This window comes from Patella vulgata, chromosome 1 (assembly GCF_932274485.2).
Source record: "Patella vulgata chromosome 1, xgPatVulg1.2, whole genome shotgun sequence".
In the NCBI taxonomy this organism is placed as follows: domain Eukaryota; kingdom Metazoa; phylum Mollusca; class Gastropoda; family Patellidae; genus Patella; species Patella vulgata.
The window spans coordinates 55,710,020-55,733,328 of record NC_065879.2 but is presented as its reverse complement, the minus strand read 5'-3'; the positions used below and the strand labels follow the sequence as shown (position 1 = coordinate 55,733,328).

At 40.6% G+C, this 23,309-nt stretch overlaps 1 protein-coding gene across 7 annotated transcripts in view; it reads right to left on the bottom strand.

Moving 5' to 3' along the window:
• Positions 1 to 329: 329 nt before the first annotated feature.
• Positions 330 to 23,309, bottom strand: part of LOC126808777 (serine/threonine-protein phosphatase 2A regulatory subunit B'' subunit beta) — a 281,556-nt gene continuing 258,576 nt past the window's right edge. For all 7 annotated transcript variants that reach the window (XM_050533746.2, XM_056101922.1, XM_050533748.2 and 4 more), the window contains one exon: positions 330 to 1,456. In XM_050533746.2, the coding sequence (XP_050389703.1) occupies positions 1,297 to 1,456 (160 nt within the window). In that variant the 3' untranslated portion in view covers positions 330 to 1,296. The remainder of the gene's footprint in view (positions 1,457 to 23,309) is intronic.

Sequence of the window (23,309 nt, the reverse complement as noted above, 5' to 3'; positions counted from 1 at the left end):
GACATGCCCTGTACTTTCACTTTTCTTTTTAGATTGATAACAATTATTGCAATATATCACCGTTCATCCGTTCCATATACCCCCACCCCCCTATAACCACTGATACTATAATTTTTTTTGTAGAATGAACTCACTGATATTGTAATAATAGAAGAAATCTGTCAGTTTTGGATAATAATACTGTACTGTTCCTTTGAGTTGGATAACCAAGTCAAAGTGGCAGATAAATCCTATACATGTATATAAACAAGTTAGAAAATGCTACAAATGCATACAAGGGAAATGACTATTTTAATGTCAATTTAAGAGGGATTTTATTAAATGTAAAGTTTGTTTTATCACTTAATAATACTTTAATCACATATGTACATTCTGCCAAGATAATTTCACGCAGTATCTTTTTGTTTAGTTGCATGATAAAAAATCATCCCTGAGCTCAATTTGTCACGAGCAGGTGGTGCCTGAGAACCTATTCCTTTTATTTGTGTGGTCTAAATTTCACACTTTACCATTATAGTAAAACAAATTTCATTCTCTATAATTCATTAACAATAACTTAGATAGTATTAACATTATGTTTTGCCAAGAAGAGCTGAATTTACCATCAAATGCGGATTAACATTAAATTCACATGATTGTTTGAAGACATGGTTGCTGCCATGTTTAATCATGTGACGTGAAAGGTGATGCAATCGACTGGTGAATTGGGCGAAGGATTCACCTAGTGTGTCTCCACGTTCGGCTAGCCAGAATAATATGACTTCATTCATCTGACACAATCAAACTATTTGTTAAATTTACTAATCATTTTGTTACAAGCAACTATCTTAATTCTTAGCTATTGATAACTTTGCTTACTGTACGCTCTTTGGGTAGCCAACTAATTTAAGAAACGTTGATTATTGTACCATACAGTGAGCTATAGATAGTTGTAATATAGTGTGTATTAATTGCATGTAAAGATTAGAAGTGATTTGTTTGATAACTTAATAAAAATATTGCTACTTTCATATGATTAATATATTTTCTGTTTACAACAAAATGTACATGTAGCATGAATTCAACACATTTATGGGTCGTTATATTTTTGCACTTTAAAATGGTAGCATTAATTTATTGTAATATATTATCATCACCAATAGTTAACAATATTCAGATCCTGGAAATTTCATCATGGAGAGCACAGAATTCAATTACTTATTCTTACTTGATGCAAAAATTATTTGTGTTCATGGCAACATTGACATACCGAGTAACAATAATCATGGCAACAATAATAATATAGTAAAACACAATTCAATAGCCCAAGTTTTTAGTACTGAAGTCATAAATATCGTCTGTGGTAGAAGATTTTCCGCGAGGATTTGTCTTGCGATTGTCTGCATCATCCACATGAATCAAACCCTGGTCCAAATATTCATCATCATCGTCACCTTCAAAATCATCCTCATAATTTCTGAAACAAAGGATGGGACAAGTTTAATTTACATTTTTGACATGAAGTGATTTAGCACGAGATCAACTAACTATAAAAATCAAGTCCCCACAATGTTTTTTTGCCCAGGTGCTCACAATGTTGTCAATTGTAGTTTTTGTGCAAATTTTGGCATGTCCCCACATGTGAGCAAACATCGGTATTTTTAGACACTCCTACACACAATTTACAAAGCACATTGCACTCCACCTTATACTTGATTGGGTGTGAGTGATATCCAATCAGAATGAGCCTTACAGTGTCTTTAAATATTGACCAATCAACAACTTCGTAGCATACCAAGTCCCCACAGAAGTGGCAATACTTGCAAGATTAAGCACATGACATGGTTATTGAAAGAGATGAACCGGACACCCTGACCTTTTTGCTTAATTTTGAAGCTATGAAGCTGAAATTGTGAGATAATCATCATAAATATATTACAAGATGGCTGTGCCAGTTTCAGCTTGCTAGATTCAATCAAAATGGAGGTATGGACTCAATACATTTCGAAGCATACCAAGTCCCCACAAAAGTGCCATACTTGAGCAAGATTAAGCACAACACATGGTTATTGAATGGGATGGACCTGACACCCTGGCCCTTTTGCTTAATTTTGACGCTAGGAAGCTGAAATTGTGAGATAATCATCATAAATATATTACAAGATGGCTGTGCAAGTTTCAGCGTGCTAGATTCAATCAAAATGGAGATATGGACTCAATACATTTCCAACCATACCAAGTCCCCACAAGAGTGGCAACACTTGAGCAAGATTAAGCACATGATATGGTTATTAAATCAGACGGACAGTCCTTTTATCATTATTTTATTCTAATTATTTCAGATCTTCCTCAGAATTAGTCCTCGCGGCTACCCCCCCCATAAATCGACCCTTCCGCGTTTCCTTGAATTTTTCTGCCGCGACTGGAAATGTGTCAAAATGACACACAAGTGTCATTTGACCTTGACCTTGACATCTGAGGGTCAAACCAAGGTCACCACGCGACTCCCAGGGGTCGATTTTGTATAAGTGGCCGCGACCTCAAGGTCGTCGGATCCGTTTCGGGATGAGCGAGTTATCTCCCCTTTGACCACAGCATTAAAATCTTAGCTAGTTGACTTTTGGGGGAATTTTGTCGGAAAAATGTCTTTCGATCGGCCCGGGATTTGTTCACCTGATAGATCGACCCCACATTTGTTCTTCATTTTTTAAAATCGCCAACCACAAGTCGTGACCTTGACCCGCTAGGGGCCCCACAAATATTTCGGTTTTTGCCCCCCTAGGGGCCAAACTGATTAAGTGAGAACCATCGGACCTTGACCTTTCGACCTAACATCGGGGCCCGCATGACCCCGATAGGTCAAGGTCATCTGAAAGGGTCAAAGTCACCAATATATCTACCATCTTGCATGCTCCGGGGCCTCTGTTTGGATCCCACGGCCACGTGACATGTCAAATGTCATGACCTTGGATGGACACATCAATGACCTTTTATTATTGACCTTGACCTTTGATCTGACATTTGACCTTGGGGTCGAAAAATTCCCAAAAGTTTATGTACCATACAGACATTCGCCAGAAATGCCAAGGTCAAGGTCGCGACCCACAAGACCGATGACGGGGCTGTCATAGGGGTAAAGTTCATGACCTTGGCTGACATATCACGCCCCTGACGGCAACATAGGTAAAAAGTCGGATTCAAAATCCCGGACTTTGAAAAAATCCGATCCCCAGACACGACCCCTCGTCTGTAAACGCCCCGAAGTGATCGTGGGCGAGGTCCCAGGTTGGGTATTTGTGAAGTATATCCATCCCGAAAAGTCCCCCGGTCACATCAAAATGGACTTCCGGCAACCGGAAGTGGGTCAAAAACATTATTGATGGTCATTTGACCTTGACCTTTAAGGGTCAAACCAAGGTCACCACGCGACTCCCAGGGGTCGATTTAGTTTTAAAGGCCGCGACCTCAAGGTCGTCGGTTGAGATTTGGACATCAAGTTATCTCCCCTTTAGACCACAGCTGGATCCCCCGGAAATATGTTTTATTTTTGCCCCCACCTAGCGAGCCCCCGGATGAGGTCACGCCAACCGGACCTTGACCTTTGAGCATGACCTCCAGCCCTGCATGACCTTGGTGGGTCTAGGTCATCTCAAAGGCTAAAGGTCACCGCGCAGACACAAATGTTCATGTCCCTTCTGGACCGTAGCCAGAAAGGTCAAGGTCCGATTCAAGGTCAGGTTACGAAAGGCCGGTCACGGGGCTCACTCGTGGTCCCAAGGTCATGACAGGTGGGCGTGGGTCAAGGTCATCCGATCGGTTCAGAACTGGGTGACCTGATAGATTGACCCCACATTTGTTCTTCATTTTTTAAAATCGGCAACAAAAAGTCGTGACTTGGATCCGCTGTGTCCCCCGGAAATATGTTTTATTTTTGCCGATCGGGTCAAGGTCATCCCATCGGTTCGGGACTCGGTGACCTGATAGATTGACCCCACATTTGTTCTTCATTTTTTAAAATCGCCAACAAAAAGTCGTGACCTTGATCTGCTGTGGCCCCCTGAATTTTTGCCATTTCTCTGCGACACCTCAATCCTGACCCTTTTCCTTAATTTTTGTGCAATCAAGCTGAAATTTGCAGAGAATCGCCCCATTTACATTACAAGGTGGCTGTGCAAATTTCAGGCTCATTGGATTAATATTAAAGATTTTAGGCCATATATTCCTGTGGTATTTCGATGATTTTGCTAAACGTGTCGTATGACGGCTTTATACACCAGGAATATATGGTCTAAAATCTTTAATATTAATCCAATGAGCCTGAAATTTGTACAGCACCATCATACTATATTTAGGAAGGTTGTGTCCCAATTTCAGCCTGATCACTTAAAAATTAAGAGTTTCAGGGAAGGCCCAGTTTGGGGTATTTCGATGGTTTTGCTGAATGACGGCTTTATACACCAGGAATATATGGTCTAAAATCTTTAATATTAATCCAATGAGCCTGAAATTTGAAAAGTTACCTCTTCAGGTATTGACGGAGAACATATATAAATTTAAAGAAGGTAGGATGACTAGAAGGGCCAAAAGCTGTGGGGCCCAGTTGTGCCCTTTTTTGCAATTCCGTCTCTTTTCGCACTATGCGCATGCATGAACCCTGGTCTTTGTTGGAAATATTGCAGTGATGAAGCTGAAATTTTCAGAGAATCATTCTACATGTCTTCCATGTCTTCATTGGATTAATATTAAAGATTTTAGGCCATATATTCCTGTGGTATTTCAATGGTTTTGCTGAGCGTGTCGTATGATGGCTTTATACACCAGGAATATATGGTCTAAAATCTTTAAATATTAATGCAATGAGCCTGAAATTTGTACAGCACCATCATACTATATTTAGGAAGGTGGTGTCCTAATTTCAGCCTGATCACTCAAAAATTAAGAGTTTCAGGGAAGGCTCAGTTCGGGGTATTTCGATGGTTTTGCTGAATGACGGCTTTATACACCAGGAATATATGGTCTAAAATCTTTAATATTAATCCAATGAGCCTGAAATTTGGAGAGTTACCTCTGCACGTATTGAGGGAGAACATATATAAATTTCAAGGAGGTAGGATGACTAGAAGGGCCCAAGGCTGTGGGGCTCAGTTGTGCACTTTTTTGCAATTCAAATTTCTTTTTTGGAATTGTGCTTGGGACCATAGGCCAGGTACCCGCTGAGTTTCAAGTTGGTGTGCACGAAAGTAGGGATGTGACACGCATGCGCGCGCGTAAAATTTCAATTTTTTGCCGTTTTTTTGAAGATTTTGCTGTTGAAAAGGGCCCGTACGCAGCCCCTATGGGAACGATGGGCTCCAAATTTGGGTGCAATATGGGCGCTAGAGTTGGGTACCTGTCCCTACAATTTGGTACCGATTGAAGGGGTGAACTTAGGGTTAATACAGGTGAACACTTGACCGATATTTCTAAAGTCGCCATTTTCACTTGAATATCCTTAATAATTCCTTTAAAAATGGTATAAACTCTTAGCTATTTTGCCCCCCCCCCCATTCTACGAGTTTTCGATTATTTTTTTTCTCACTTGGGTAACCTCGGGAAAATGGCCACCCCTCGCCTTAGGGAAGTCGGAACCGGAAATGAATGATTTGGCAGGCTGCGCACTGTCCTAATTTCAAGTCGAAACCCACGAAGGTACGGATGTTGTGAGCAAACGGGCACGCGTATTTGTTTTTTTAGCCAAAATTAGACGAATTTGGCTCCGAAAAGGGGCCAGTACTCAGCCCCCAGTGGTCCCAGGGATCCCAAATTTGGGTGACAGATGGGCGATGGGGTGATGTACCTGCCCTGTAAATTGGGCGTTGATCGGCCTTCTGGAAGGCCCGGGCGTAGCGATAATCCTGCTGAAAAATTGACTCCCCCTAGAAAACGCCCATAACTCCGCCCCTATGGGCAAGAGGTCCACGAAATTTGGTGGGCGGCCAGTGGAGGTCCGTGGGCGGGTGCCCACCAAAAATGGTTCCGATTTCCTTCAAGTTCTCTCGTACATGTGGAATTATAGGTACCTCACTGTCGGATCAGAGTCCTACCGGACCTTATGATCTAAGTGGATGTTAACCAAACATTTTTGTCGATTTCCCCGGTTTACGGAGGTTAGGTCCAGTGTCTAGGGCAACCGTGGGGAGTAGGCAACCCCTCCCTAAACCTCTAGGGCCCGCTTCTACCCCCGGCCAACACCCCTTTTTCTCTATGTAACCTTTTTGAAAATACGCCCCCTTCTAATGCCCCAGGGCCCCCAAATTTTGCATGGGGGTCGGCCTGGGGTTGATACAGCTACCCCCTCGGGGTTTCGAACCTAAATGGCACACTTCACTTTGTACTTTCTCGGATACGTCCCAAAAGGTGACACAGAGCATAAGAGGTGACACAGAAGGTCAAGTAGGGTTCTGATCCGACACTTACCTACCTATAATTCGACTTTTACGGGAGAACTTGAATAAAATCGGAACCTCCTGGCCGATCCTGCTCAGTTTTGGTGGGCACCTGCCCACGGACCCCCACTGACCACCCGCTAAATTTCATGTACCTATTGTCCATAGGGGTTGAGTTATGGGCGTTTTCTAGGGGGCGTCGAAATGCCAAAATCTATTTTTGTCTGTTTTCGCCGATTTTTCAATAGGATTATCGCTACAACTTTCAGGGCAGGTACCTCAACCCAATTCACTGGGTACCTACCCTAGGACCTTCCGCACCGTTCCATATCACCCACTTCCGGTTCCGACTTCCCGAAGTCGAGGGGTGGCCATTTTCCCGAGGTTACCGAAATGAAAAAAAAATTTTTTTCGGAAAATCGTAGAATGGTCCGATTTTAATTTTGAGACCAGATTCGGATGCGCAAGAGTCGAAAATGTGGGTGGAGGCGAGTAGCCGGAATTTCAAAGAGCTTACTCCATTTTTAAAATAATTATTAAGGATGTTCCAGTGAAAATGTCGACTTTAGAAATTTGGGCCAAGTCGTCACCTGTATTGACACTACGTTCGACCCCTTCCGGCCGGGCAATCAGTACCAAATTTTACGGGCAGATACCCAACACTAGCGCCCACACTTCAGCCAAATTTGGCCCATTCGGCCCCATAGGGGCTGAGTACGGGCCCTTTTCCAGAGCAAAATCGACCAAAAAAAAAAGGCTAAAAATTGAAATACGCGCGCAGTGGTCATTTTCCCGGGGGTACATAAACTGAAACCAAAAATAGAGATGGAACTAGGTGTTCGATTTTAATTATGAGATCATTTTTGGATGCCCCGATGTCGGAATGGGGGGGTAGCCGAAGTTTCGAAGAAATAGGACCATTTTTTAAAAAAATCCTTCATAACAAAGGTACCATGACTACCAAATTCCGGCTAGGAACTTTTTACGTTGATACCTAGGTGCCCTGAATATTTCAAGGCGATGGTGTTGTTTTCTTTAAGCAAAATAATGGGTCTGTATAAATGCAAATGGCCGCCAACGGGTCACATGACTAAATCCATCATGGCGGATAGCCTATGTGGACTTAAAATAACATTTTAATTTTTAGCCGATTTTTCCCTGGAAAAAAGGGCCCGTACTCAGCCCCTGTTGGCTGTAGGGTGGGCGCAAGCGTTAGGTTAGGTAAAATTTGGCTGCGATTGCCCCCACGGAAGGGGTCGAACATAGGCGTTAATATAGGTGACCACTTGGCCAAAATTTCCAAAGTCGACATTTTCACTTGAATATCCAAAGAATTCGTTTTAAAAATTGAGTAAGCTCTTCAAAATTTCAGAATCCCCCCCCCCCCTCCCAACCCCATTTTCCACCCTTGCGCATCCGAATAAGGTTTCAAAATTAAAATCGAAGCATTCTACCATTTTTCGAAAAAATGTTTTCTTTTCGGTAACCTTGGGAAAAAGGCCACCTCTCAACTTGCAGAAGTCGGAACCAGAAGTGGGTGATATGGAAAGCTGTACAAGGTCCTGGGGTAAGTACCCAGTGATTTTCAGGTTTATACCCACGAACGTACGGATGTTGTGGGCAAACGGGCATGCGTATTTCGATTTTTGGCCGAATCTGGACTGATTTTGCGCTGAAAAGGGGCCCGTACTCAGCCCCCAGGGGTCCGAGGGAATCCAAATTTGGCTGAGAGGTGTACGATGAGGTGAGGTACTTTCCCTGAAACTTTGATGCCGATCGCCCCTCTGGAAGGTTCGGGCGTAGCGATAATCCACCTAAAAAAAAGACGAAAAGGGAAAAAGTCGATTTTGGCATTTCTTTGCCCCCTAGAAAAAGCCCATAACTCACCCTCTATGGGCAGCAGGAGGCCAGTGGGGGTCCGTTAGCAGGTCCCCACCAAAGATGGGCATGATCGGCCAGGGGGTTCCGATTTTATTAAAGTTCTCCCGTAAAAGTCGAATTAAGGGTAGATAAGTGACGAATCAGAAACCTACTCGACTTTATTCCCCACCGGGGGTCTCAAGCGAAATCTTTGTCGATTTCCTTGGTCTTAGGGGGTTAGGCCAAATTCCTTGGGCAACCTGTGGGTAAGGCTGCCCATCCCTAAACCTGACACCCCCGGCCATGACCACTTTTTCTTTATGTTACCTATTTGTAAATCTTGCCTCGTGGTATAGGCCTCGGGGAGATACACTTAAACCTTACCCTTATAGGAGTCCCTACCTCCGTGGCGTTATTTCGTGGACCCATTCCAGGTAAAGAGGTGACATAGAGATAGGAAGGTGACAAAGAGAAAGGGAAAATGGCCATCGCTCGACTTGCAGAGGTCAGAACCGGAAGATGGTGTTAACGAATCCCGTAAAGGTTCCTAGGGCAGGTCACCAGTGAATTTCAGACTGATACCCATGAAAGTACGGATGCTGTGAGCATACGGTCCAATTTCGCTCTGAAAAGGGTCCGTACTAAGCCCCTATGGGCCCGAGGAGGACCAAATTTGGCTGAGCAGGGTCAATCGGCTGATATACTGAAAATGTAGTGCCAATCGTCTTTCGGGAAGGGTCGAGTGTAACAATAATGCATCTGAAAACAAGGCGAAAAGGGAAAAAGTCGATTTTTCGGCATCTCGGTACCCCCTGGAAAAAGCCAATCACTCGGCCCCTATGGGTGGTAGGTAAATAAAATTAGGGTGGGGGGCAAATAGGGGTCCGTGGGCAGGAGCCCACCAACTATGGGTACGATCGGCCAGGGGGTTCAAATTGTTTATTAAAGTTCTCCGGCAAAATCTAATTTATGGTAGGTAAGTGTCGGATCATAGCCCTACTTGACACATTCCCCCTGGTGGGCCTTGAGGAAATTTTTGCCTTTTTCTGAGGGTTAGCGGGGTTAGCCTGAATTCATAAAAAAAGAATTGAGGCCAGAATAATCCCTTTTAATCCCTCTATTGCCATTTCTATCCCCGACTTGACCACTTTTCCTCTGTGTAACTTTTTCTCAAATCTTGCCCCCCTCCCCCTTGCTCCCAGGGCGCTGAAATTTCGCATGTAGGTAGCCCTTGGGTAGACACATGTATGCGAGTGTTATAAGATGTGGATTCTCCATAATGCAGGTGAATGTTTTTTTTAAATACTTAAAATAAGTGTGTCAATTTAGGATGTAGTCAAAGGGGAGACAACTGCCTGACCCATTAATGTATGTAGCAAATGACAAAGGTTTATAAGAAGTCCTGGTAATGCTTGTTACTTATGGTGTGTAAGTGTTATGCAACATAATACACCTATCATTACGGGGACGTCCCCATAATGCAGCTAATATTGTGTTTTACTCTTAAATGGACTATAAGGCAATGATTTGTGTGGGAGAGAGGAATAACTATGCAAGGCAGACTATATTTGTGGGCAGCTATGCATCTGTTCCCATAATGTATTTGACAAATTCTTATTTAGGTGAAAATCATGTTAATGCTTGTTGTTTATGGTGTGCAAGTGCTATACCCGTCAGTGTGGGGACGTCCCAATAATGAAGATATCGTAGTGATGGAACTATGGGTCTGGTTTCAGTCTAGAGGACTTTTTAATTATTTTGGTCTTCAAATCGGAACAAAATATATAAAAAGATTTTGTATGTCGTCGGTGGGCGATCAAAACCATGTATATCAATTTTGGCACCAAAAACGTTTTTTACATGGTTAGAATCGTAAATTAATGGCGCGTCGAATGCTCTATTCGCGGTAGTTGTAATCCAGTTAGAACTCAAGTTATAGGCATGTGACTAAACATCGTATTCTGATTCGTGAAATTTTCTACAAACCAAAATGTCGTATCTTATATACGCCAGTTTGTCATAAAACATCTTTCAAAGTCACGTGGTTTTTAAGAACCAAAAAGTCGTATCTCCTAATTGACATCGACGCAGGCTACAGGCTAACAAGGTAAGAATTTAATTTCACATTACTAAGTCTTAAGTTTTGTCTAACACAGCCTGTCCATTTTGACATAATAGTAGTATTTTGAATCTAAATGATAGAGGAATTCACGTTAGAAAGAGTAGAAAGAGGTAAAACTGTGTCCCAAATCTAGATGAAAAAAAAAAGAAAACAATAGTCTTGAACTTTTAGACAATCGAACGAACCAGCTAACTTAAGAATTTAATTTCTCATTACTAAGTCTTAAGTTTTGTCAAACTGTTTTATTATTATTCTTATTTGTTTCAGGTGCCCATTACAATGACGTATTCGAATTCGTCTTTCTCAAGAGGGAAACGTATGCTTCAGATCTCCTTCAATTCGAATAACCTATTTACACAGATTATTTTTAGGGTAATTTACCTAGTACAGTGGCGGACGCAGGATATTTTTTTTATCGGCCGTGGGGGGGGGGGGGGGCGGAGCAAATCGGGAAAAATCAGGGTGTCAATGGTGGATTATGAAGCTTATCTGCACCCGAATATAACACTCAATTTCATCAGCTGTAGCTGACATAATTCAAGGTAAATAGCCCTGAGCCATAATAACCAAGACATAATTCAGGGTAAGTAATCCAAGGCTATAATATCCACGACATAATTCAAGGTAAGCTACCTAGGGTCATAGCATCTACTACACAATTCCAGGTAAGTTTTCTGGTAGGTAAATAGCCTTGGATCGGTTCTGGTAGGTAAATATAGCCTTGGATAGGGATGATACTGAATACGCAACCTCAGATAAGATATCAAGTTTCGTGATATTTACTCCATAAACAGGAGTTATAAACAAAACCCAATGTACGTTTAGCCAGGAGCATGGAATCTATTAGAGAAAAGCTATCGAATTAGACTTTTCAAAAACTGTTGTGAAGACTTGTTCTAGGTACATCTTGTCTGACGATGATCGGCAGTAATGGGACGGCAATTTAGATAAAGGGTCTAGAAATCTTTTAGCGGTTAAATATGTAGACGATTCTCTATTCTTGGATTTTTTCTCTTTTCGGTCGAGCCAGGTGTTGTACCGTTTTTGGAACGGTCGAACCATCTGTACACCCTTTGTTCTCCGAGAGCAAACGTCGATAAAACATATTCTTGCAGACCTGTAGTCTGTCATTGTTTTTAATTAAGTGGTAATGGTAAGTAGTTTGCTTTCTGTATGCCTTTTCTTCCGTTTCGCATACGGTTCTATCCTTGACATTACATTTCTTTACAAGATTTACGTACCTTGCTCCAACACCACCTCATGCAACCAGTACTTACCTTGTTTCAACATCATTTCCAGGCCCAAGAACTTACCAGTCCTCAGTGCCACCTCGTGAAACCAGTACTTACCTGCCCCAGCACCACCTCCAATAACCAATAATTACTTCGCTCCAGAACCATCACCACTAATCAGTATTCATCCCGCTCCGGCAACACATCAAGTAAATGGTACTTACATACCTTTAGCCCCCCCACCCAGTAACCAGTACTTACATTCCTTTACCACCTCTAATCACATCCCTTCAGATTCACCTCTGGTAACCAGCACTTACCTCGCTCAAGCACCACCTATAGTAACCAATACTTACATCCCTTCGGCATCACCTCTGGTAACCAATACTTACCTCGCTCAAGCACCACCTCTAGTAACCGGTACTTACATCCCTTCAGCATCACCTTCGGTAACTAGTACTTGCCTCGCTCAGGCACAAGCTCTAGTAACCGGTACTTACAACCCTACAGCATCACCTTCGGTAACTAGTACATACCTTGCTCAAACACCACCTTTAGTAACCGGTACTTACAACCCCCCAGCATCACTTCCAGAAACTAGTACTTACCTCGCTCAAGCACCACCTCTAGTAACCGGCACTTACAATCCCCAGCATCACTTCCAGTAACTAGTTCTTACCTCGACCAAGCACAACCTCTAGTAACCAGTACTTATGTAAATTTAACACCATTTTCACTAACCAGTTCTTACCTCGCTCACGCACCACCTTCAGTAACCAACATTTACCTCGCTCCAACATCAACCAAAAGAACTTACCTTGATTTCGATTCGCAGACAAATTCTAGCCCCGCTTCGTCATCGTTGGGGAGTTGGTCCTTGCTTCCATAAATATTTACAATGCTTCAGCATCAACACAGTCTAATTATCTGTTGACAGTTACAGGATTGCTATCGTCAGACATTACAGCCACAGTCGAGTCGGTCCCAATTGCAATTGAAGAAAACAAAGCAATAGAATCCGCTGAAGAATCAATATCAGCTGAGATACTAAAAAGAGCTAAAAAGGGTGCTCTGATCCAGCAGTTTGGCTTAAGAACAACAACCAACTATTACGCATGCATGGTAAACCATACATGGGTTTAGCTCATAATGTTGGACATTAAAAATATGCTGCTAAGAGATCAGGAAAAACACTTACACCATCGTCCTGTACATCAAAGTGTAAAGCTCCAAATCCTAGCAAATTATGTTCAAAATTTACAGAGGCTGACAGGCGTAATCTATTTGAAGCATTCTGGAAGATGAGTTGGGACCAAAAAGAGGTATACATAGTAAATCTTGTAAAAAAATGTAATGTCAAGGATAGAACCGTATGCGAAACGGAAGAAAAGACATACAGAAAGCAAACTACTTACCATTACCACTTAATTAAAAACAATGACAGACTACAGGTCTGCAAGAATATGTTTTATCGACGTTTGCTCTCGGAGAAAAAATGGTGTACAGATGGTTCGACCGTTCCAAAAACGGTACAACACCTGGCTCGACCGAAAAGAGAAAAAATACAAGAACAGAGAATCGTCTACATATTTAACCGCTAAAAGATTTCTAGACCCTTTATCTAAATTGCCGTCCCATTACTGCCGATCATCGTCAGACAAGATGTACCTAGAACAAGTCTTCACAACAGTTTTTGAAAAGTCTAATTCGATAGCTTTTCTCTAATAGATTCCATGCTCCTGGCTAAACGTACATTGGGTTTTGTTTATAACTCCTGTTTATGGAGTAAATATCACGACACTTGATATCTTATCTTAGGTTGCGTATTCAGTATCATCCCTATCCAAGCCTATATTTACCTACCAGAACCAATCCAAGGCTATTTACCTACCAGACAACTTACCTGGAATTGTGTAGTAGATGCTATGACCCTGGGTAACTTACCTTAAATTATGTCCTGAATATTATAGCCTTGGATTACTTACCTTGAATTATGTCTTGAATATTATGGCTCAGGGTTATTTGCCTTGAATTATGTCAGCTACAGCTGATGAAATTGAGTGTTGTATTCGGGTGCAGATAAGCTTCACAATCCACCACTGACACCCGATTTGCTCCGCACCCCCCCCCCTCCCGGCCGATAAAAAAATATCCTGCCTCCGTCACTGTACTAGGTAAATTACCCTAAAAAATAATCTGTGTAAATAGGTTATTAAGAACAAAACGTCGTATATACTCAGAACAGGCTTATAGTTTGTGAACAGAACGTCGTATATCACATACGCCGCCATTTCACAAGACAAAATGTCGTATATAGCCACAGCACATAAACCCCTAAAATTATCCCAAAAATAACCTTCCCATATTAAATTTTCCACAATTTAGTTCATAAATTAGAAATATAATCACATTCAATAAAAAATCCGGGACCGCAGACAGTTTTTTGTTTCCCCTGAAAACTTAATAAAATCCGATATACGAGGTTTTGATCGCCCACCGACGATGTGTTCTTCACATAGTTTCCATATTCTTCACGGCTATTTTAGCTTATTTCGCTATTTAGTAACTATCCTATTACTTTATTCAAACAATTAATATTAAATAGTTTAATTGTTAGCCGTAATCTTCAAAAGAACATACCCATTATGCCTTTTCATTCAAAACTTTCCTCTCCCAGGTAGGGAAATTATTGGTCCTTGCTATGTATCTAAAACTAGGATAGAGTGTATGAGTGTGCTATTCCAATATACCCACCCTTGTGAGACTGTCCCCAGTATGATGGGAAGACTGAATAATAGTTTCAGGTCCCCACAATGATCAACAGGCCCCCACAACGATGTCCCCACAATGATAAATATCTTTATTTTCAATTTCATCAGTTTTTACAATATCTAACATTGATTAGAATGTCAAACTCTCTATAAATGCCAAAAATGGTCTTGATTGCATGGGTGGATCATGACGTCCCCATAAGTATTTTCTCCCCATAAGTATTTTCTGAGTCAAGGGTCTGACAAATACCTATATGCCGGTAGGTGTGTGTGTGGGTGTGTGGGTGTGTGTGTGTGTGTGTGTGTGTGTGTTTGAATATAGTAACTTGTCAGGACCCGAACTTGACAGCACACCAACCATGTGGGGATCTTTTTCGTTGTGGGGACCTTTTTCGTTGTGGGGACTTGAGTGTTTTCTTTGCCCAGGTGCTCACAATGTTGTCAATTGTAGTTTTTGTGTAAATTTGGGCATGTCCCCACATGTGAGCAAACATCAGTATTATATAGGCACTCCTTCACACAATTTACAAAGCACATTGCACTCCACCTTGTACTTGACTGGGTGTGAGTGATATCCAATCAGAAGGAGCCTTACACTGTCTTTAAATATTGACCAATCAACAGCATCGTAGCATACCAAGTCCCCACAAAAGTGCTATACTTGAGCAAGATTAACCACATCACATGGTTATTGAATGAGATGGACCTGACACCTTGACCCTTTTGCTTAATTTTGAAGCTAGGAAGCTATTACAAGATGGCTGTGCAAGTTTCAGCTTGCTAGATTTACTCAAAATGGAGATATGGACATTTCCAAGCATATCAAGTCCCCACAAAAGTGGCAACTTGAGCAAGATTAAGCAGATGACATGGTTATTAAATCAGATGGACAGTCCTTTTTTAATCATTATTTTTTCTAATTTTACTATCAGATCTTCCTCGGAATTAGTCCTTGCGGCTACATCGACCCTTGCACGTCGCCTGAAATTTTTCTGCCGCGACTGGAAGTGCGTCAAAATGACACAAAAGTGTCATTTGACCTTGACATCTAAGGGTCAAACCAAGGTGACCACGCGACTCCCAGGGGTCGATTTTGTATAAGCGGCCGCGACCTCAAGCTCGTCGGATTCATTTCAAGATGAGCTAGTTATCTCCCCTTTGACCACATTAAAATCTTAGCTATTTGACTTTTGAGGAAATTTTGTCCCAAAAATATCTTCCGATTGGCCCGGGATTTGTTGACCCGATAGACCGACCCAACACTTGTTCTTTATTTTTTAGAATCGACAACCAAAAGTCGTAACTTTGAACCGCTAGGGGCCCCGGAAATATTTAGGTTTTTGCCCCCTAGTGGTCCATGGGATAAAGTCAGGAGCACCGGACCATGACCTTTGGACATGTCATCTCTGCCCGCCTGACCTTGATAGGTCATGGTCATCTGAAGATCACCTATATATCCACCAACTCTGGTGCTCCGGTCCACCTGGAGCGGCCCCTGGCCTGTGGGGTCAAACAATGGTCATGACCTTGCATGTACATTTCATTGACCTTTTGAACCGGTCCTTGACCTTTGACATGACCTTTAACATTGGGATAAAAATACTCCCCAAAATTTATGTACCACCTATAGTTTTGCCAAAAAGGTCAAGGTCAAGGCCATGATCCGCAAGGTCAGTCACAGGGCTGTCCTGTGAGTGAAGATCATGACCTTGGCTGCCATTTCCTGCCCCCGGGAAAGCAACCAAAGCGAAAAGTCACTTACGAAAATTCCAGACTGTAAACGCCCCTGAGGACTTTGGGGCGGGCTGCGGGGGCGGGAATTTGTTAAGTATATTGCCTTCGCGAAGTTTTCCCCGGTAACCTAAAAATTGACGCCAGAAACACAAGTGACCTCGACCGCGACATGTAGGGGTGGATTTAGTTCAAGAGGGGCTGACTGAATGATTCCTGCGGGTCCCAGAATGGGGTCCAGGGTCAACGTCGTCCGATCGGGGCAGGGCCGGGTGACCTGATGGATGGACCCTATATTTGTTTTTCATTTCACAAAATCGTCAACCAAAAGTAGTGACCTTGACCTGCTAGGCCTCTCAGAAAGTATTTCGCCCCCATCAGGCCCCCGTATATTTTCACGCCCTCGGGCCTTGACCTTTGGTTATGTTGACTGGGCCCCCAATGTCCCTGTTAGTTCAAGGTCATCTCAAAAGTCATGGTCGGCAGATATGAAAGCTTTCATATTCACAGTCACTTCATGTCACACGTCATTGGTTATATTGAATCTCAAATTAAAGAAAACACAATTATCAACTTCAGTAAAAAAAACTTGTCAAATTATAAGTCTAAATACAGCGAAATAAAAGGAAATCAATGAGACATGTATTGCTGTAATCAGATTGACTTCCCGTTCATAAGTTTCAGAAAAATGGATCAAGCCGTTTAAAAACTCCACGGATCAGAAAATGAAAGGAAAAAACACAAAAATGGCGGGAAAAAATGGAAAAATTAAATTAGATAACTTTAGGCTGAAGAAGATGATGTAAAGATCTGTATGGTCTTGTCCGAGAACCACAGTTCAAACGCACATGCTGTTGTATAGTCTCTGTTTTCACGCTTTCAAGCAATGCAAGGATGTCTGGGAATGCAAGAAATACAGAACCCACGCATGATACTGATAGTTCCAGTGATGTATAGTCGTCAGTGGTTCCAGTGTTTCAAGTTAAAAAGAGGGACGAAACGAAACGAAAAGATAGGTTGCCAGGCAATGAAACATACGTCCACAGCAGCTAAATTGTCCGGGCAGTCAACAAGAGTTGTTGCATATTTTTACTTTTTTCGGTAATGAAACATTTATAATACACTAAAATCTGATTAAGAGTAACAACTCATTAAGTAATTATCAGAAAATCATTAGAATTTGTTTGGTTTTTATAAAGTTCTGCCCCATGCTAACGTTTAGTTTACGAAACATTTAATATACACAAAGAAAAAAGTTAAGCACCCCCTGATATTTTCACAATGCCGAAAGGAAAAAAACATCTGGCAAGACAGAAACGCAACTATAGCTAGCTGTAATTATAGTTTAATATCCATTACGTCATATTAATACAGGTACTGTTTTCACCATGAAACAAATCCCTCAAAAGTATGGAACTGCAAATCAAAGAAAGAGCATTGGCATTGATATTGTCACATAAAAATGTTCAGTAAGAACAATCAGTACCTGGTGGACCTGCCACGTACCCGGATGACACACTCCACCCTACGTCTCATGCCTCCAGTCAGATTTTGGATCTGTTCTCGGGTCAATAACATCCACTCAGCTGCCTCCAACTGATGTAAGTTCTGTACTAGGGGGTTCCGTGCCTGGATTTGGCATCCTATAATGTCCAGAGGGTTCAGATCTGGGCTTAATGCTGGCCAGGGTAGAGTTGTCACTGCGTTGGCCCTCATGTAATCCACTACAGCACGTGATAGGTAAGGCCTGGCATTGCCGTCCATGTACTGAGGTCGTGTAGCGAGTGGATGGTTATCGAAATCAGGGACAACGACTGGCTGTGTTACATCCCTGATGTATTGAGTTCCCGTTAAGTTGCCCCTGATGGAGACCAAATCCAGCTTGCAGTCATGAGGCAGTCATCCCCACACCATAACAGAGCCACCGCCATAAGCAACAGTTGACAGAATGTTCCTAGGAGTATAAGCTGTGTTCTTCTGTCTCCAAACACGTGTACGTCCATCAGTAACATGAAGCAAAAAGCAACTTTCGTCTGACCAATGAATTTTCCTCCAGGTCCTTGGATTCCAATGTTGTCTGGCCAAACACCATGCCAAACGTGCACGTTTATGGTTGTCTCTCAACAAGGGACGTTTAATTACTCTTCTTGCCTTCAGTCCTGCCGCTTTGAGGCGATTTCTGACTGGTCTGGTGCTGATGGGTCAATTGGGTAACCACAGTCTTTTCAGCTGAGGACTTGTAAGGAAAGGATCTTGGCGTGTATGTCATATCAGTTGCCTGTCTTCTCGGCTTGTTGTGACAGGAGGTCTTCAAGACCTTGGAAGGTCCATTGCACTTCCGGTCTGCACATGCTTCCGGACTAAACGGCTAACAACAGTGTAATGATAGCCCAGATTTCGTCCTCTCGCCTTAAAGGACATTCCTGCAGAATGCATACCAATAATCTGATTCCCCATTGACAATCGTTTCCGTGCCATGTTCAATAATTATGCTTGAATGGCCGTTTCAGGCAACGTTAAATACCCACAAATACAATTGGATCATACTGCTTTTTGTGATCCTCGGGGGTAGCATGTTGCACGTGCATGCCACAAACAATCCAGGCGCGACTGTCACGTGTCACTGGTTAAAACGTATCGCGCAAACACCACACTTCCCATAATTGTACCTTGTTTATATATTTCAAATAATCCCAGGGAGAAATCATTACAAATATTAGGGGAGCTAAACTTTTTTCTTTGTGTATATCATGGATTTAGCTGTTCAAGTTATCAAAATTCATTGGAAATCAATATACTCTTTTGTCTCAAGACCTTAAACTCTGTGTATCAATCTGAAGTCAATCGGATGATAACTTTAGCCTTTTGAGCATCCACAAAATATTTTGAAGTGATCAAGGGCCATAACTCTGTCAGTAATAATCGAAACTGCTGAAAATCAATAGGCTTCTTTGTCTCATGACCGTAAACACTGTGTATAAATTTAAAGTAAATTGAATATTAACTTTGGCCTCCAGAGTGTCCACAAGATATTTTGAAGTGATCAAGGGCCATAACTCTGGCAGTAATTATCAGAAATGGCTGATAATCAATAGGCTTCTTCGTCTCATGACCTTAAACACTGTGTATAAATTTAAAGTCATTCAGATATTAACTTTAGCCTCTAGAGCGTCAACAAGATTTCTAAAAGTAATCAAGAGCCATACCTCTGGCAGTAATTATCGGAAATCACTGAAAATCAATAGGCTTCTTCGTCTCATGACCTTAAACTAGAATACTGGTATCGTTTAGAACAGGGTTTTTAGCGCAGGAAACAAGATAGGCTGCCAGGCAACAAAACATACGCCCACAGCAGCTAAATCGTCCAGCGGTCGACAAGGGTTGTCGCATATTTATTCTTTTGTAGGTAATTTGGGGAATTTAATAGACAATTTCATACAGATGACATTATAATTTTCGTCGTTTGAGGGTTCACAACGTTCTAAAAACTAAAAACAAGGGCCGTAACTCTGGAAGTAATCTACAGAAATTGTTGAAATTCGACAGGCTTTTTCGTTTTACTAATTCAAATAATGCATATAAATTTCATACAGATCGGATGATAACTTTTGTCGTTCGAACGTTCACAAGGTTCAACAAAGTAAAACAAGGGCCATAACTCTAGAAGTAATTGACGGAAATTGCTGACATTCAAAAGGCTTCTTTATTTCACTAATTTAAATGATGCATATAAATTTTATACAGATTTGGTGATAACTTTTGTCGTTCAAGCGTTCAGAAGTTTCAACAAAGTCAAACAAGGGCTATAACTCTAGATGTAATTAACAGAAATTTGCTGAAACTCAATAGGCTTGTTCGTTTTGCTAATTTAAATGATACATATAAATTTCATACAGATCGGATAATAACTTTTGTTGTTAGAGTATTCACAAGGTACAACAGAGTGAAAAGATAGGTTGCCAGGCAACAAAACATACGCCCACAGCAGCTAAATCGTCCGAGCGGTCGACAAGGGTTGTGGCATTTTTATTCCTTTGTAAGTAATTGGGGACCTTTACAAGACAGTTCCATACAGATCAGATTATAAATCTTGTCGTTTGAGGGTTTACAAGGTTCTAAAAACTGAAACAAGGGTCTCAACTCTGGAAGTAATCTACATAAATTGTTGAAATTTGACAGGCTTTTTTGTTTTACTAATTTAAATAATGCATATAAATTTCATACATATCAGATGATAACTTTCATCAATCGAGCATTAACAAGGTTTAAAAAAATGAAAAAAGGGCAATAACTCTAGAAGTAATTATTGTAAATTGCTGAAATTCAATCGGCTTTTTCATTTCACTAATTTAAATCATGCATATAAATTTCACAAAGATCGGGTGATAACTTTTGGCGTTAAAGCGTTCACAAGGATCAATAAACAGAAATTGCTGAAATTCAATAGGCTTCTTCGTTTCACTAATCTAAATAATGCATATACATTTCAGAAAGATCGAATGATAACTTTTGACGTTAGAGCGTTCACAAGGTTCAATAAAGTGAAACAAGAGCCATAACTCTAGACAAAATAAACAGAAATTATTGAAATTAAATAGGCTTCTTCATCTTACTAATGTAAACAACATATACACAGAGTAAAAATACACAGAGAGGCGACTCGCATTACGGCCCATAGTAAAACAGCGACACGCAATGCATCTTGGGAATTGTCTGTAATAAACACACACTGACAGTTCGCTCAACGATGTTACGATATCTATATCGATGAACTAAATCTCTTTAATTTCGTTGTTATATAGTATTTTCGGTAACAAAACTACAGAGAATTATCACATACAATCATACGTTAGTTGTGTGTGTTTTTCGGGAATTTATAAAACATGATTCATATTTTTAAAACATGCATAGATAAAGCGTGGTACAGCCCGGAATGAAGTGAGAGACAGCATTTGTGACGGTTTATGAATTGGTCTTAAATTACTGTCGATTTTAAAAAGTTTTTATTAACTTTAAAACTAATCCACCAAATACTTGTTGTTTCGATTCCCAGATTTGAAATGTAATTTCCATACACCTTAAAATGGACCATTTGAAAATGTCAAAGTGACACGCCCTTTTTTGGATAAGGCCTATTTTACTCAACATCAACATGATTTACCTTTGTCTTCTATAGCTTATTACTGTGTGATTTTCTTATTTATGTTATGTTAATAAAGTAAGCTTTCATTAAAATATAAATAAATAATTTAAGAATATTAAAATCGAATTTCAAATAGGCATATAACGTTTTCCAATAAACAGATTTGAGCCGTTGGTTGTTTTCCAAGATAAAATACATTTGGCCCCAACGTTGACTCACTGTTGCTTGTATGATTTTTGTTCTATTAATTAATGTAGGCTTTCATTTTTAAAAAAAAAAATAAAATTATTAACGATATTAAAATTCTATTTGAAATAGGCCTATAAAATTTTTCAATAAACATTATTTGAGTTGATTGGTTTTTCTTTTTACAAACAAGTATAAACCAAAAACAACTTTAGAATGAATACTTTTCATATTGCTCTGGGTGTCATGTAATGTTTTGACAGACTTTATAGGCCCCCCAATACTATGAAATTATCCATTTTACACTACTACACAAGAATATATTAAATTATTATAAATCTGAAGTTTGCTCTAGATATCCATGATATAGGTCTGATCTGTGTTCAGAGTTACTTTTATTTTTGTGATTTTTTTTTGTCAACTGATTATTTAGAAATAGAAAATTTAGTTTATACTCTGTACTTGTGGAATTATCTGCCATGAAAACTGAAGTTAACCATACAGCATACTATTACTAGATAATGACAGAGTAAATTAAAATTATTTTGAATTACTGAATGGTTTAAAATTAGTGACAATGCTTCAGTAAATATTTTATTGGTCGGATTAAGGCCTACCAGTAAAAGGGGAAATGTGATTTGGAATAGCATAACAGTATTAGGCTCTCTGTATTAAAAGATTATTGCAACTGAAAATTGAGAAAAATAATATTTTTGTTATGAAATTTGGAAAGGTATATAACATACCATATACTTAACACTTAAATTGTTTACCACAAGTAATTGTAGACCTACATAGAATCACAATTTTCGATACACAAAATATAGAATGTAAAAAGAACATGTAAACCTTACGAATTAAAATTAGATCCTTTAAAAATCACAACTACATGTAATTCTAAAATTACGAAAATACTAGATAGCATGCGATAAAGAATGCAAGGAATGAGTTGGTTTACATCGAAGCGCAACTACTTCTTGTCCCGCGAATGCGCAACTACTAAAAAAAGATCTACAATTTAAATTACTGGATATTAATACCGGTACATTAATTAGACCTATGACTATGACATGTCATGGATTCAAGTGGCGTGGTTTCGATTCCCTGCTTGTACGCGACAGGTGTAGGGTTGCCTGTCCAACCTCGTGGGTTTTCTCCGGGTCCTCCAGTCTCCTCTCACTCAGTCACTGCTAAAAAAAAAGACCCATCAATTGAATTATTGAAATAAAACTGAACCATGTTAGTCCCGAAATTACCATTTTGATTTAGCTTAGACAAGTTAGAGCGAGAGGTCATATTATCATAAGTTAGATAGCCTAAAGACGTATACCTATAGATCTACTTCTAGGCCTACAGTACTCAGTACTCTACATTGGAATATATACTATTCAAAAAAAGTAGGGGATATTTGATTTTGGGGGCATAATACTAAAATATGCAAATGACTACGAAAAAAGTCACTATAGAACCTAACAGAAGAAACATTTCCAGTTACATGTGACGCCCAAACGCACCAATAGCTACCGCATGGAATGCAGGTGATGCTTGGGATCATCATGGGGGTCCAACCCAAGATTTGCACGACTCTGACTTTGAATGTTACAGTCATTGTGGCATTGAATTCCAGGGTGGAAACATCAGCTTAATTGTTTTAGTGACCAGAAAACAAATTTTGATATGCGTCGGCTTACCCAAAATGAAAGGTTACGTGCCCTTGGCATGCTACAGATCGGCACAACACAGCCGGTTGTGGCGCGGACGATGAATGTTTCTCAGTCTGTCATAAGCAGGCTATGGTCCAGATACCGTGATACACAATCTGTACAGGACAGACCACGCTCAGGTCGACCAAGGGCGACA